Genomic DNA, 17,813 nt, shown 5'->3' with positions numbered 1-17,813 from the left:
CCTAGAGAAATCTTAGAGAAATTGTTTTTCTTTAATGTTATGTACCAGCATTATTATAGAAGCCTTCTCAATAAAAGCTCGAAGATCGGGTTAAATGTATTCACAGCAATGCTTCCGAGCTCAAAGAGCTCGAAAACAGCGGGAAGTTTTAGGGCTGGCCTGCAGGGTTAACCGATAGACAGATTTTTTTAAATATGCTTGAAAAATAGCTCTTTCTGATGTATGTGACTATTTTTTGATAATTTATTGGGAAAGGAAAAAATGTCAACAATTTGATGAAAACTTCTTTGTCAAGTTGCCTTGATATTGCAGCTACAGATTACAGCAGTAGTTTGTTGACAACTTGCACGCCAAATTGGCTATCAGAAAGTTAACTTTCTTTCAATTGAAGCCAAAAGTTGGATAGTCAAATGTTACCCGCAACTTGACAGCACATTGATCGAAACTCTCCATTACTGATTGCGAGTTACGAAGATACTGTTGTCATCTGGGTAACACTCCTATATGGTCAGTCGGTATAATAAAGAATGTAATTATCAGCCCTGATAGCCGGACTTCCTGATCAGAAAGTTGGTTTACATTAGTTGCGACTAATTTGACGTCAAGTTGACAACTTTTAATTTTTGTAACTGTTGACTACAAATTGTTACCAACTTTCCCAGAAAGTTGAAGACAACTTTTCGTCAATTAATGGGATGCCAACTTTTGCCACTGACTTTCTCAGAAAGTTGCCATCAACTTATGGAAATACCAATTTTTACTTAGTCGCTTGTTAGAGAAAAAGCACAAGTCGCCATCTGTCACATTATATTGGAACGACTTTTACTCACAGGGGATAACCATATAGGAATCTTACATATATGGTTCAACGGTAAGCCCTATAATATACATATTTTTGAGTATCCCAAGTGAATGGTATGAAAATGTGTTAAATAATTAAACAGTTTAAAAAAATAACATCTTATCTGGATTATAAGAAGCTGAGGCATAAGACAATTACCAATTATATCAATAGTAAGTATAATAATAAATTTATATACATTTTGAAACAATGTTGTTGTAATAATTTTATTTTATGACAAGAATTAAATGCTATAATTATAATTTCTGACGGATGTAAAATCAAATGAGTAATATTTAGTTTGAAATAAAAAGAAAAATGAATTAATTAAAAATTCAAGAAATCATTGAAAAAAATCTATGTAATACAACGCATTATATTTATTGTTTAGGTATACATTTTTTAATTATTAGGTACATCGTAACGATGGATAATCACTATGGAAATCCGAGTACGGATCATACAGTACTTGCTAGTGACAAAAATGATTTGATTAATGTAAAAAGGGCTCTAGTTTTTCGGAACTAGCAGTTGAAAATCTAAACGAAAATCATAATGTAGATGGTTAATCGAAAGTTATTGTTGAAGAAGAATCAACAGTAGATGTAATCGAGGCTTCAAATCCCTTTAGATCAATGTTTTCTGATCAATGTGATGAGCCCACAGCCGATTTAATGAGTCCTAATCCTGAAAAAAATCTAATGGAAATCGAAAAGCCGTCTAGTTCTCTTGGATGGACAGTAGAGAATCAATGCGATAATCAGAGCGCAGATCATTGTGGGTCTAGTAATTTTTTCGAATCAATAGAATGTCAATGCAACATGTCAGATGAGTCATCAATTGCTGAAAAAGATTTAACAAAAATACAAGATTCTTCTAATCCTTTTGTATTAGCGATAGAGAATAAATGTGATAGTAAAAATTTAAATAATTTATCAAATACTGCTGAGAAAAATTTATCTCAAGATATTGATTCTAATCCTTTTGAATTGACAGAAAACCAAAGTTATAATCAGAACACAGATGACAATTTATTAACTGCTATCGCTAAAAGACATTTTAAAAAAGTCAAAAAGATAATCAACTTTTTTGGATTATCACATAACCCGTCATGGTTAAATGGATATACTCCGCTTCGTATTGCGATCAGAAATAAATGTAAACAAATAGCAATATTTCTATTGAATAAAAACGCTGAAGTTAATAGAGTTGACCAAGAACCGCACGATACTCCACTTCATTTAGCGATTAATAAAAATTATTTTGAAATAGTTGAAATGTTACTGAAAAAAGAAGCTGATATCATTAAACTAAATTTGTTGGGTAAAACTCCACTGGACATTGCAATAGAAAGAGACAATATAATAATTTTTGAATTATTCGTGGAATATATAACAGATAGTATTACTAAAGATAATTATATAAAACTGTTAGTTCATGTCGCTATTAAAGGTGGACACTACCTAACCGTAAAAACACTTCTGGACTACAAAGCAGATGTTAATAAGATGTGTTTAATGTATGGAAATGAAGAATTTTCCCCATTGCATTTAGTCTGTAACTTCTGCCAATTACAAATAGCTACATTGCTACTAAGCAGAGGCGCTGAAATTAATATAAAAAATAATAAAGGCTTATCACCAATTAGCATTGCTGCTAAACGTGGATATTATGATATTTTTAAGTATCTGATTGAAAATGATAACTTTTACTTAGACTGTGACAATGTTAGATCAATTTTGCATAGCGCTGTTAAAAGTAATTTATCTCAAATACTCATACTGGTTATTGATGACATTTATGAATTGGATTCTAAAGATAATCTGAGATATGAAGTCGATACTAATTCAATTAGTAACTTATCAGGCCTTCCACTTCTTCACATTGCAGCTCGTTTTGACTCTGACCACTGCATTGATATTCTTGTTCAGTTTGGAGCCTATGTTGATTTTAAAGATCAAGATGGAAGAACGCCGCTTCACTTTGCTTATCAATATGGACGACAGAAATCTGTGGTTAGTCTAATTAAAAATGGCGCCGATGTCAATGAAATCTGTAGGAAAGGCTACACACCTTTTGAGTATTCACAAGTACCAGAACTCATGCGTAATTCATCATATGAAGGTGACTGCTCTGCGTATGATTATGAGGAGGTCAATTATGTTTTAGATGAATATACTCCTGAAATAATTAGAAACTACTTTGCTAACCATATAGCAAAGATGAAAATTTTAAATTTATATGTCAATGAAAAAAATTACGATGCGTTGATCGCAATCAGTAGTGAAACTAAAAATTTATTTCAACAACAAAATGAATATGAGAGGGAAGATAAAAATATGAAAAATAAAATAATAAGTTGCACTATTACATATTATAATTTTGTGAAAGCCAATTTAAATCAATCAATTAGGTATTTAAGCTACGAAAATTTATTAAACACCTTGAAAAGTGGAAACTATAATTCAATGTTTCCAAATTATTCGACTATTATTAATGGCTGTTTTCGAAAAGCTCTTGTGAGAAAAAAATTACTTGACGAGGTTGATGAATACCCTATTTTTGATATTATTTTAGAATTATCTGATCCTTGTATTAGTAAAATATTTGATTACTTGAGCAACGACGATTTGAAAACTCTAATTAATAAATATAAATTTTCAATCAATGACGATGGTGATCAATAAAAATGACAAGGACATATTTTTCGAAGCGTGGTAAAATTATACAAAAAACTTAAAACTTTCTAATTCAATATAACGAAAATATTCAATAGAAATAGTAATTAATATATGCATTAACTCATCATTTTTTAATGATAAAACTAGCTATAATGTATGAATTATCATTTCTAATAAAAATTTTTGATCCTCGAATTTGGGACTATTGAAAATATTCATTAAGTTAAAATAATGCTTTCGGAAAACAAGTATATGTGATCATATATGGAAGGTCCATATCTGATTATATCAGAAAATTGGCTTTATAGAATCTTATGTGATCATATTTGGATATTAGGAGTGTGAGGATATTTCGAACTTACGAGTTATTCGTATAGGATCGAATCAAATTATTAGATAAGGTACCGGCGGCCAATAAGGCCTATCTAAGGGAGATTTTGAATAGAATCAAAAATATTGCATTTAATTATCGAAATGTATTATTGATCTTTATTTCAATATAGTAGCCATAAAATGTAATCAAGTAATGGTAATTTTTGCCATAAACAAACAAAAAATTATATTTTTACAAAAGCCATACGAATAGGCCTAATTTTACTACGGTAGGGTAATAAGGCCTACGGGTTAAACAAACTGGAATAGTTTAACTATACTTAATAAAATTGATATTAGAGATGAATCATCACTTAAATTTAGCAACAGTACTTTTTAAGAATCAGAAGATCACTAGATTGTTTTGCTCAACAGCACTTAAAATTATCAGTATTCTTTTTAAGAGTCAGAAGACTAGATTGTTTTTTATAATTTCTTCTGCGCTACAACAGCATATGACGGATGATGAAATATAGAAGACAGAACGTGGTTTCGGGACTCTATAAATTTGTCGTTCCATCTATGCAAGAGCCTTCTTCTAGAGTAGCCTTTAGCGGAGGCGGTTATTTTAAATATTTCTGTCACTTAGACCTTATTACCCGACAGGCTTTATTTTCCGCGGGTACCATATCTATTAAATTTACAAAAATCATTATATTCGAATTACTCGAACCTTTAAGAATTATTTATAAGTTCTCGAATCATTCGAAAATTGATGAACTATTCAAAAATTTTCTGTCCAACGACTTAAAATTATGATATTTTTGTCAATAATTCAAATTTTTGTCAAAAGTGAATAAAACTCAGACACGAAACTACGAGATAATTACTAATGACTACACTTTGAAAAGTTACGAATAATTTGATTCGATTTTCAAAATTACTATTTTTCGACTTAGGCGTGACCGTTCGTGATTCAAGCAAGAAATTTCATTAAAATCGCATACGGAACACAGAAATTTATTTATTACTAAACGTTTTTGTAAGTTGTTGTTAATGCCAATAAGTATTAAAATGGACTATCGATTAAGAAAGATTACTATACACAAAAATTCTACAGCAATCAGTAATCACCCATCGTGAAATGAAGCGTCGGGGGTTGCTTTCCTGAATTTCTATGTCGTTTTAGCTCAAGTATCGACAGTAGCTGATTCGTGACATAGCACCGAAGAGAACAAAATATTTCTTCTTTCAATACACGTAACTCATGGATGAAATGAGCTTGTTTCGCTTTGCCGAAAGAATTCCATTTTAGGGTATAATTGAAAGTAGTCTTTATTGTTTATATATTTTTATATTTCTCAAAGATTTTGGTACTTCTATAAAAATCTATTTTAACAATAAAAATATCGACTATGTAAACAGCCGACTTTTGGCACCGGTCAAATTCGAATATATTCTACTTCACTAGTCGAAATAGAGTTTTTATCGAAATTCTATAGCGCAAAAATGTGAATAAGCGTTATCTAGATGAGGTTCAAATTATATTCTAGATTACGCTTATTTGCAGTTTGAATTTTAGGTTTGATTTTATTTACCAAAAATTGAGTATGAAAATTACTATTTGTTTACATTACATTGTCAAAATTTTGAGGTATCGTTCGATATTTATATAAATATAATAAATGCTCATAAAAAAGTTAAATAATAGCGAAGATAGAAGTTGATTCGCTCACTTGTAGGCGCCATTTTACGTTGATTACGTTGCGGTTAGTTTCGTATCTCCTTCTTGGCTCTTTCAACCCCACATTTTGCCTACAATATAGTAACCAGTAACACACCCACCCTTGGACAACACCAACCCCCAAGTAGTCGAGAACAAAGCAAAGACCTACAGATCAGATAAAAGCTGAGAGCAGAAATACTTACTCAAGTATTTTTTCTCTTTCCCCACTTACATGATCACTTTCGGCCAATGACCGCAGATAGAAAACGCCTCAACTTTATTATAGAAATAGATTCTGTATTTATCACTTGAACGTATCTACCATATACCATCAACAATAATGATATGTATATGTATATAAAATATCAAATTTTAATGCTAATACTTGAAAATATTATTGAGTCAACAATCCCTAATGTATATGCCTCGTATACACATCATCCCTTTATTCTGAAAATAAATCTATTAAAATTCATCACTAAAAATAAAGATAAGATGCTCATCTATTAGTACTTTCTTGTCATTTTTAATTCTATTTTCGCTAAAACAAAAATTAAAGAGAATTTTTAGTAAATTTTAAAGAAACCTATCTCTTGAATTTGTCTTGATAGAATTTTCACGGAATTTCAATGTAGTCTACACGGAAAGAAAATTATAGGAAGTATTCCTATGTATTATGGGAATGGTCCCCATAATGGTATAGGAAGTGTACCCATACTATTATAGGAATGGTTCCTATATATCATAGGGACCATCCCTATACCATTATTGGAATCATTCCCATAATATTATAAGAATGGTTATTATAGGTATGTATGTAGAGTCATGTGGGGCAAGTGTACGCTGTGGGTAAGTATGCGCAAGCCTATTCATTTCGGACTGAAATGCATGAGTTTGCACACACTTACCCATATTAAGTTATATTTTGTTTTTTTTTTTTTACTTGGTGTTTCAGAATAATTTTTCAAATTTTCAGAAAGAATTAAAGTTACATGATTGATTTCTGTGTTATGGTTAAAATTCCATTATCCTATCTTTTACGGTTTTTAACATCGAAATTCATTAGAAATTAATTTTGAACTAAATTTCATCTAAAAATGTCAAAATATATAAAAAATGAGAAATCTATTTCCGTTTTGGATGCCGAATAGCCTTATCTTATTTTGAATTGAAATGAGTATTTTGAGAATATACTACATTCTACATCAAGATCCAGTCAGTCGGAATAGTATGAAATGAAAAAAAAAAAAAATAGTAAAAATTGATTATGAACTGGGTTAAAATGATGTTAAAAAGAGTTGTAAGAGAAGTGAGAAAAATATACTTAGTACATAGATAAAGTAAATAAAAAATAAATGTAAAAGGTATGTAAATGTATATGAGTAAGGGATGAAGGGTATAAACGTTAGAAAGCCATGGTATGGACGTAACGTGGCGGACGGCGCTTGCTCGTTCGCCCAAGGGGTCGTGCCGCGCGACGTTTGAGTTGATTGTCGCAGATCTTATTATCCCTACTCTGACGTTTTAGCAAGTAACTAGGGTAGGATCCCTGGGCTCTGATCCAGGACTTGCTCTTGTCTGTGTGCACCAAGTCGTCGTCAGATATGCCACGTTATTGTTGGCTGGTAAGCAGATAAAGAGTGAGACAAAGATAGATGAATTGTATAAGGATGGTGGTGTTCTATTCAGTAACAGTAGAAGAGGAAGAGTGTATAGTCAGCCCGAGGCTAACCTCGTTAGAGCTAATGACGAAGCTCCGCACCAACGCGAAAGGATCTTCGTACCTCTTCCCTTAGTTTCTCTCAAGTTCCCATTCCTTTTATAACCTTTCTTTCCCTTCCTCTTTATTCTTCACCATTTTATCGTGAGCCAACTCAGAAAAGGATCGTTTGCGATATTATTTGCGGTCACATTTTTCATACCCTTTTCATGCATAAAAAGTTCCACAATCGTTACTCTGTATTTTATTTTTATTTTATCCTGTTACAGTGTCTAAGTAATTTACAGGACATTTTAGGGGTAAAAAATATTAAACAAGGAACAAAAATGTATATACATCCATCAAGAAGATTAATAAAATATAAAAAAATAAATTGTTGGAAGTATTTTGTGTTAAGGTGTTCTTTTAAAAGTATGTTGGGAATCATGGGAAAATAGGAAAGACGACACGATGGCGATGTGCTTGTAGAGAAACAAACGACGCCCGATATCGAAGTGAACAAGCAGTGAATCACCCAAGCACTTGTTTACCGAGGGAATCAGGATTCAGGGATGCTGTTCTCATTCCATCAAGTCTATACTTGTACTGTAATTCAGACAAAGACAGAAAAATATATGGAGAAAGATAGTAGTATCTTTCTCTCTTCTCGTCGCGCGTGTTACCTAGTTTCTCGACCACCACCATTTGACTTCTATCACACCAACGCCCCAAGATACGATGGCGCCGACGAGTTAAACGACTGACTACGACAACGACAACGACTGTTGGAAAACGCACACAAACACGCACTTTTGTAAGCTCTCCCAGTGACTGCTGGAATCACTAAATGTAATTCGGTTAAAAGGGTTTTAGCAATACAATGCATATAAACATGAGTACTCCACCTCTCAAGTCGTTGGTGCGGAAGGGTCTTCGTTGTCATCGTTTTAGTCTCAACAATTTATCTATCTATCTATATGTATACTTCCTTTTTTCATCATTTGTTGTATAGATTCCTTTAACTGGGCTATAACGTCTCGTGAATCGGACCTCATTCGTTATTTGATGCGGATGTTTTAGCATTTGAAATAAAGTGATACATTCTGGAATAAATCCTGACACATTTAAATTATTGATTAAACTTGTTTTAGATATTTTATTTATTTATATTTATTATTTGGTTAGCTATTGATTTGTTAATTTAGTGGTATGAGAAAGGATAATTTAGCCAAGTAATACTCATTGGTTGGTATAGCGAATGTGGAACGCACACAGATAAATGATTGGTTGAGCGCTTAATTTTTCTATTGAGTGCACGGCCAATTACGAAAAATTCACAATCGCTCCAAACCTATATATCCTCCGGGCATTTATTGTATTTTTTTTTTTTTTTTTTTTTTATTGCCAATGTATTTTACTCGACGGGCAATTTGTCAAATTACGTGGAGAGTATAGCTTTTATTTTAAAAAACGTGTATGTATATGTATATAAAGAGTAAAGAGATGTTAGTAATGTAAAATGTGATTTGGGAGGCTGGTGAAATTGAACAATTGGTTGTTCGTCACACGCTTCAACGACCTGAAATTATAATGCGAACAAATTACAATTGGGATTTTGAATATGAAAAAGTTGTCAACAATAACGATGGATGATTTATAGATACTGTTTTCGTGTATTTAAATATACATGACATTCGAAATTTTCAAATTAATTTTAATGCAAGAACTACTAGACTGAAAATTATACAATGACAGTTTTATTAATTTACTGAATAGCATTAAGTAGAAAATTATTAAAATCGATTATTTAAGATTAATATAGGGATTGGGCAGGGGTGGAAATGGGTTTACGTTTATATTACACATAAGTCTTTTTTGATCAATAATTAAAATTAATCAATACACTGTTCAAAATTTTTGTAAAATTAGGACATTATTAAGCAACAAAGTATAGTAAAATTACGAAGCTTAAGTACTAATTCAATAACAAAGTATATTTGTAGTAATATTCATAAAGCTGAAGTAGCGGCCAGCAATTTTTTGCGTGGCCGCTACTTACTACGGTCGCTAGCACAATCTTTTGCCTGGCCGCTACTTATTATGGCCACTAGCTTCAGCTTCATAGTGATATGACAATAATAAGTAGTGGCCAGCAATTTTTTGCGTGGCCGCTAACTTCAGCTTTATAATGAAAAGTATGGTAGTCCTTGGAAGATTACAATATCATTTTAAAATGGAAATTTAGCCCTTCATACTTGATTTTTAAGACATTGATGATTTCAACATATTACATTCAGCGACAAGTCTAACATCAAAAGAATTAAAGCCTTCGATGCTCAAACTCTTTTTTTCATTATTCGGAAACTTTACGAAAATGAATTTTCAGCGTTCAGAAATTTTCGCAACCTTTGAAGAGTATTAAGAATCAATGCTCACCATAGGAATTCGAAAAATATTCATAAGATAATGTTTAACCTGTCCTGTAATACTTCTTTATAACTTTCCTGGCACACTGGCAATGAAACAAATAGTACTATAATTCATAAAATATGGATGAAAATTTTTTTAAAACCTTTTATAATGCTTTTTTCTAACATTTCTGGAACAGACTATGGAACGAAAAGTTTAGAAATTCAAATTTCAAGTAAACATTTTCTGAAATTGAGAAAAAAAAGCAATCATTGGAATGAAAAAAAAAAACAATAGATTGATTGATATTTTCAAACATCGCTGACTCTAAAATTTAAAGTAATGTTTAAAAGTCGGATATTTAGATGATTAAATTTATACATTTTATATTAACCTGTTAATAACTCGTAAAAATTATTTTTAAATGTTAAAAACAAATAAAAAATTATTCTCTTAATTTTGGATTATATTACTATGGTGTCATAAAATGAAATAAATCTTTTTATGACAAAAATGAATAAAAAGTAATATAATGCCGAAAAGTTTGAATTGAAAATGAAATAATAAAACAAAGTAAAGTCAACATTTGTAGGGAATAGTAGTTTTGAAATAGTCCTTTGGTGGGATTTCGTCAAATTAACATAATCACCATTCTTCCAGATGAGTTCCAACAGCAATACCCTCGTGATTTCAACATACAAAGATAATTGAATTTTTAACAGTAAACTGGATTCCACACACGAATCTTTCCACCGAATGTATATGTATGTACATTTAATGTATGTACTGTATATATATATAATTCTCTGTTTAATTTACATTCACCAAGGTATTATCAAGTCGATTCTAAAGCAAATGGAAATTTGGTAAAATGATGAGAATGTTGACGACATTTACGTTATATATACACATAGATTGTGATGTTGCCTGAGATACTAGTAGATATTTCCAAGCGAGTGAATTCCGTTCGTGGCACAACGATCCGCGAATCGTGATCCAGTACCCACGTTACGGAATTCGTAACTGGGGATTAGCATATCATAAATACTGATGTGCACTGTTTTAGCAAGTAGTTGGTGCATTCGACATTTCTACGTTTGTTCGTAGACGACAAATTCATCGCATTTTACTTTTTCATCTTTGTTAGGATTCAAGATCTATTAGAAATAATACTACTCTTTCAAAAAAAAAATTTGTCTATCGGTTGACCCTGCCCCAAAACTTCCCGCTGTTTTTTAAGCTTCTTGAGCTCGAAAAATTGTTGTGAATATATTTTCGAGCTCTTCGAACTTTTAGGGTTTGATATTTTTTATATATTTATTGATATATTGACGATAATAACGAGATATAATCGATTAAAAGTCAAAATACTATCAGCTGTATGCTACAATGAGTAAAAACTAACATTGTGACGTCACACGTGCTCGGGTTTGTTCAGGAACTGCCGGCGTATTTTTGGTACTGGATTCAAGATTTATTTTCAATTCGATATAACGATTAAATATATATTATGTGTTTGTTTACAACAAGTCTAATTATAAACCGATCAAAAATAACTAGGGTACACTTGAACGGAGAGTGCTTTTTACTATGAACTTAATGACATTTATTGATTAAATATTAAATATTTTTGTGTTATTACGTTAGTTGGAGATCAGATGTCAACTTTTATGAATAGTTGAAGTAAAATTATGAATTTTAATATTATTTCGAGACCGGTTAGTTATTGGATCTGTCAGAGATCGTTTACCCAGTAAAAAATTCATTCGGTCATTTATTGGAACTTCTGATTTTATCAAGATCCAATAAATGACCGTATATTTATATTTAAGAGTCCTAACCTTAAAAGTGGATCTGTCAAGTACTCAAAGTACTTCAATCATTCAATGGTGTAGTTAATGTAAATATTATTAATGTAAAAAGTATATTTGTATTTTAAATAATATTTGAATTTTTTTTTTTATGGTTAGGTAATTTAGTTTCTTTCAATATATCAGTAAGTCACCATATATTTTCCTAATTAAATTTTATCTATTTTATTTTAGAAATCTGAACTAGTTGCATCAGAAAATAATATTAAAATGACTGAATCAAAAAGCAAAAAAAAAAAAACAAGCATTAGATAAAAAATATTCACCTAAAGATTTGAATGCCGCGATCACCAATTATAATTATTATTATTATTTGTTTATAAAAAAGTAATATTTAAGATATAAAAAGTCTATCTAAATTATGTCAATGCTTTAAAAGTACTAAATAAAATCAATTACATACATATAGTTTGAGTCAAAATTGATTTATTTCAGCGATCAATTAATTAGAGAACAGTCGGTCATTTATTGGGCTCCCCCGGTTAATTATTAGTGATTTCGATAAATTAAGATTTAAACAATAAAATGAAGATATTTTTAATAATTTTTAATAAAGATAGAATGTGATTATCAATAGTCAAGTATTTAACTATAATAAAATCCATTATTTATTTCGGCTAATAACTTAATACTTATTTTATAGCTTTTTACAAAAAAAAACTTTAATTGGTCAATAATTGGTGCATTTACCCAATGATCTTTCCATTTATTACAATAAATTTTTTTTTCAAAAACCCAATTATGGATATTATATTGGATATTAAAAGTCGATTACTTTCTCTAAATTTAGCTGCTGAAAATCCCATTCTTCAGTCAATGTTCTAATAAAAGTGCTTATCACAGCTATTAATAGAATGGGAAATATAGATCAATAAATATTTTAACTATATAATAATTAAAAAATTACTTATTATTTATATAAAATCAGTTGTTCATAGGAACAAAAATTCAGCTATTCTATTGTACGAGAAAAAAATAGCAAATATAGGTAAGCGCAAAACTTATATCATATTAATTAGTAATTTGGTTTTGTAATTGCATTAAATGCTACGTTAGAAATATATTTCTGCTGCAAAAGTAACAAAGTCATAACCTGCATATTAGTTTAATATTCTATTATATTTATACTTAATTGCAAGACGGATCTTTTTTAGATCAAATCTTTAAAATGGGGTCTACCGTAACTATATTGATAAGCTTATTGATTATAAATGCCGCATATGGATGCAGTTCGGGTAGTAATAATCATGTTATCAATACAAATGGAGAAGATCAAATACCATGGCTAGCTCTTATTACACAATATAAAGACGAAAGACTTTTTTTTGGTAATATTGATCGCTATTTATGAGATTCATGTATAACTAATTATTATAGTATTGAATTTTAACTAATTATAATTTTTTTCTGACAGAATATTATTGGGGATCTCTTATTCACTACCGAGTTATTTTGGCTTCCAGGAATTTTGGATTTCATGAGTAATAACTTTTACATTAATAATTTTATTTATTCTGATGTAGAGAATCACTCCACAAAATTTGAACAAAATCCGCGGGGGTCACTCTAAAGAAAATTTTGATTGGCGGAATGACCCACATATGTATACTTGTTTACACACACACATATATAGCCATACACACATACATATATAGCCATACACACACACATATATAGCCATACACTTAACATGAATTAAATGATTTTTCTTAATCAGGGACGTGCATACATAAACTAACCCTTATCCACCCCTCAAGAAGCTCGAAAACAGCGGGAAGTTTTAGGACTGGCCCGCAGGGTCAACTGATAGTCAGATTTTTTTTTTTTTTTTTTTTTTTGGTAACAGGTACTATTTTCTATAATTTAAGTTTTCACAGTGATTTCATCAAAATTTTGTAGATGGGAGAGCCACAATTAATATTTCCTGTCTGTATACAGAGCAGGAATGTCATTAGAACATGAGGAAAAGGAGGAGCAGTAGAGTAGTTCTTCCCTGAAATACATTATCGTTTTAGTTGTTTCATTGATTGTTTATCGAAAAACGTTCCTGAAAATATAATAATATCTTTCTTCTTAGTACCACAGACTTAATGGCTTTCACGGATTGTAACATAATGGATTATCGCCCGCTCAAATGTCAATCTGCTCAAGTGAGCAATATTTCTCAACATGAAGCATTTACGCTTCTAATTCTTCGAAAGCCACTGAGAGCCCAAGGTTCTTCCGCCAGCATGATTCACTTATCACCAATTACAAGTGGTGATTACGAAAACTGTCTTATTCCGCATATAGACTACAAGCAGGTGCACGATGGCAATGGCAAGTAATTTTTACTTTGGACAAGTTCATAAAAAGTTAACTCGTTCACACCTAACTCAGTAAATTATTAACAATTGAAACTTTTAGGCCCTTACAAGGTTTACATTAAGACTTATGTTCAAGTCCGTATGAAGTTGGGGGTGGTTTCATTGGTTCGTGACAAAAATGGATTACTTTTGGATCAGTTTGATAAAACTTATCAATCAAGTTTTGTTTCCTTTGTCGTAAGTAACTGAATTCAATAGTTTCTGCACACCTTAAATGCGATGTAATAAGTACGATTCAGTATGACACCAAAATTAACCTATGATGATGTACATCAAATCTTATTCTGTGCTACCCTGCGAGTACCTAACTATAAATGACGTTTGTTGGTTACTCATACCCTTCTATAAAAGAAGATAATGAATATGATATTTAAGATACTCTGATGGATTTGAATCACAGTAGAAACATCGTGGAAGTGTAAACACCGTGGGTCCACGGTAAGTTTGTGCCATTTTACCACAGTGTATACATGGTGTATCCACCATGATTCAAAACCGCTAGGGTAGGTTGACTATCCTATAACAAAGTATCAGAACTGATGAGAGATGGTCAGATGTAGCCAGATGTGTTTTGAGCTTCTTGAAATCAAAAACCGTAGAAAGTTTTGAGGCTGGCCCACATAGTCAACCGTTTTCCAGATTTCTTTTCTTGCACACGACTCGTTCTTGTGCTGCACAGGAACTAGTCGTGTTTTGACTTTTCCATACACCTTCTTCGTTACTTCCTAAACCGTCTAATCAGTATTAGTATAGCAAATTCAGTGGGCGCCACTAAATTTGCTATACTTTTAGCTGTGTTTGCACAACTTTTAGCTGTGTTTCGATACGAACAAAAATATTAACTAAACTACTTTTACGACTGTGCACTGCTAAAATATCGGTTTTGTTTTTCATTTATTAGTTAACACGACTAATTCAAAAATCTTTCTTTATAGCCAACAGATGGGCATCCTCTTATTTGTAAAGTTTCCGATCAATCATATTCAATCATCAAATTATATTCTTCAGAAAATTCAAAATATCCTTTAACACTCGATTCATTAAATTGTCCGTGGGATGTTGTTATAACTCCAGAAATTTATAGCGAAATTTCAACGGAAATTTCATCATACAATATTCGTAATTGTCCTGCCCGACAGATATGTCATTTACTTAAATTTTATTGAAATTGTATCGCTAATACTTATTTAATAATAGCTAATTTTTGGTCTAAAGCTATAACAGAAATTATTATTACTCAGCAATAAATATTCACAGAAAAATAAAATATAATTTATTTGTGTTATCTAATTATAAATTATTTGATTGAAAATTTTATGTAGAAATCAAAATAAAAACTGTATACTATACTCAATATGGCCAAATTATTCTAAAATAATGGGAGAACTCTTTTCGTATTAGTTTCTGTTTTCGCTGAAAAGCATTTCACGGAGTGCATGTTCAACATTACAATTGACGACCTGAATACATTTTCGAGCTCTTCGAGGTTGAGGTGACAATCGACGCGTTTTATTGAGTTCTAAAGCCGATCAGATTTTAAAATTGATGTATCTAGTCGTTTTTGAGAAATTTCTAAAAAAACAAAAAAAAATTTCTGAGAATCAATAGGCTGTACGCCCATAATTTCTGAGAAAAGTTTTCATAACTATTATAAGAACGATTCCTATAATCGTAGTAGTAGTTTCTGTAGTATGATAATGAAATTATGATAATGATTATCATACTCATGGGAATAGTTCTCATAATTACATATATCCTATAAGAATAGATTCTATATTCGCGTTGTAACGGTTCTTAGGTATGTATGGGAATAAACCTTACACATCATGGTAACCATTTCCATAAGACCATAGCCCATGCTCCTATATTACTATGGCAATAGTTTCCATACTACAATAGTAAACGTTACCATATATTATGGTCATAATTCCCATAATGTGTACCAGTATAACCATAATGTATGGTAATGGTTACCATACCATTCAGAAATTCTTTATATCACAATAATTATTACCATAATACATTGTAATCAATATCATAATTTATAACGGTTATCATAACAGTATGGCAACGATTACCATAGTAGTATGGGAACTATTATCATAATGGCATACGAACTGTTCCTATATCATAAAGAAATGAAAATTATGTAAGGTACCCGTGGGTAATAAGGCCTGTCGGGTAATAAGGTCTAAGTGACAGAAATGATATTTATAATAACCGCCTCCGCTAAAGGCTACTCTAGAAGAAGGGTCTTACATAGAGATGTTACGACAAATTTATAGAGTCCCGATACCATGTTCTCTGTCTTTTATATTTCATCATCCGTCATATGCTGTCGTAGCGCAGAAGAAATTATAAAAAACAATCTAGTCTTCTGACTCTTACAAAAGTATTGTTGCTAAATTTAAGTGATGATTCATCTCTAATACCAATTTTATTAAGTATAGTTAAACTATTCCAGTTTGTTTAACCCGTAAGCCTTATTACCCCACCGTAGCTAAATAAGGCCTATTCGTATGGTTTTTGTAAAAGTATAATTTTTTTGTTTGTTCATGGTAAAAATTACTATTACTTGATTACATTTTATGGCTAATGTGTTGAAGTAAAGATTAATGATTTCGATAATTAAATGCAATATTTTTGATTCTATTCAAAATTTCCCTTAGCTTTATTACTCCCCGGTACCTTAGATGGGAATCGCTACCATAATTTGTTTGGGCGCCATTCTTATGCTCAGTATTTTAAAAAAACTGTTATCATACAATATAGGAACCAATCCCATACTATATTGTTATTATTACCGTACACGGAGAGAAAAAAATAGCGTTGATTCCTATGCTAGCATAGTAATCATTACTATGTTACATATAAACGAAGATTTTTGTGAAAATTTTGAATAAATTTGCTGGGAAAAAACTTTAGAATTGTGGCAAAAATATAAATAATAGCTCATTCGATGCGGAATGAAATTTTTAGCAAAATGTGCTTTTTATTTTTTTTATTTATCAAAATTTCAATTTTTTATGAACAAAAAACATAAAAAAAATACATCATCTTAGCTTTTGGTTAATAACTCAATAACTATAAGCGATATCGAAAATCTAAAATAAGATCCTTAAAGAGAGGAGGCTGCTGTCTTACTCTAACAGAGGCTGCTGTCTTACTCTAACCTCGACACGCCATGTGATAGCAGCCGCGCGGATCCCCATTTTCAACATTAAATAAAAATTATTATTTATGGAGCTAGGATTCAGAAAGTCGAGACTTTTTTTCAGAAATTTTCTCCTCTTTAAGGATCTTATTTTAGATTTTTGATATCACTTATAGTTATTGAGTTATTAACCAAAAGCTAAGATACTGTATTTTGTTTATGTTTTTTGTTAATAAAAAATTGAAATTTTGATAAATAAAAAAAATAAAGAACAAATCTTGCTCAAAATTTCATTCCGCATCGAATGAGCTATCATTTAAATTTTTGCCACAATTCTAAAGATTTTTCCCAGCAAATTCATTCAGAATTTTCACAAAAATCTTCGTTTATATGTAACATAGTAATGGTTACTGTGTTAGCATAGGAATCAGAGCTATTCTCTTCTCTCCGTGTAAGATTCTTTCCGTAAGGGGTTTATCAATAAATTAGCACTTTATTTTTTTTTAATATTTTTGTGTTGATAATTTATTATAGGAACTTGTCGCAATATATTAGATTTTTTTTTATAATAATCACAATTTTCATTTTTGTTTCTATCTTACATTACACAATCATTATTTACAATTTTTATTTTAAATATTTTTATAATACATAAGCAAAATACGTATAAGTATGTATGTATAATAATATATATTTATATTTATCATAAGTAATTATTTGGACACTCGACAAAATAAGGGACCAAACTAATTAA

General features: G+C 30.7%; 1 protein-coding gene across 2 annotated transcripts; it reads left to right on the top strand.

Annotated features, from left to right (window-relative positions):
• The first annotated feature begins 879 nt into the window (after positions 1-879).
• On the top strand, positions 880-3,709 carry LOC103576522 (ankyrin-1). Of its 2 annotated transcripts, none has more exons than XM_053738202.1 (2): positions 880-1,014; positions 1,255-3,709. In XM_053738202.1, the coding sequence occupies exon 2, from the start codon at positions 1,477-1,479 to the stop codon at positions 3,526-3,528; it is 2,052 nt and encodes a 683-aa protein (XP_053594177.1). In that variant the 5' UTR covers positions 880-1,014; positions 1,255-1,476; the 3' UTR covers positions 3,529-3,709. The 2 variants fall into 2 exon arrangements, with proteins under 2 accessions (XP_053594177.1, XP_053594176.1); XM_053738201.1 differs by having other exon boundaries at positions 1,233-3,709.
• Positions 3,710-17,813: the final 14,104 nt, after the last annotated feature.

The sequence above is a fragment of the Microplitis demolitor genome, chromosome 4 (assembly GCF_026212275.2).
Source record: "Microplitis demolitor isolate Queensland-Clemson2020A chromosome 4, iyMicDemo2.1a, whole genome shotgun sequence".
Classification (NCBI taxonomy): Eukaryota; Metazoa; Arthropoda; class Insecta; order Hymenoptera; family Braconidae; genus Microplitis; species Microplitis demolitor.
This window is presented reverse-complemented; position numbering and strand designations above follow the sequence as displayed.

Bases quoted from the DNA above. Each gene is read 5' to 3' on its own strand.
- LOC103576522 (XM_053738202.1), top strand. From the start codon at position 1,477: ATGTTTTCTGATCAATGTGATGAGCCCACAGCCGATTTAATGAGTCCT.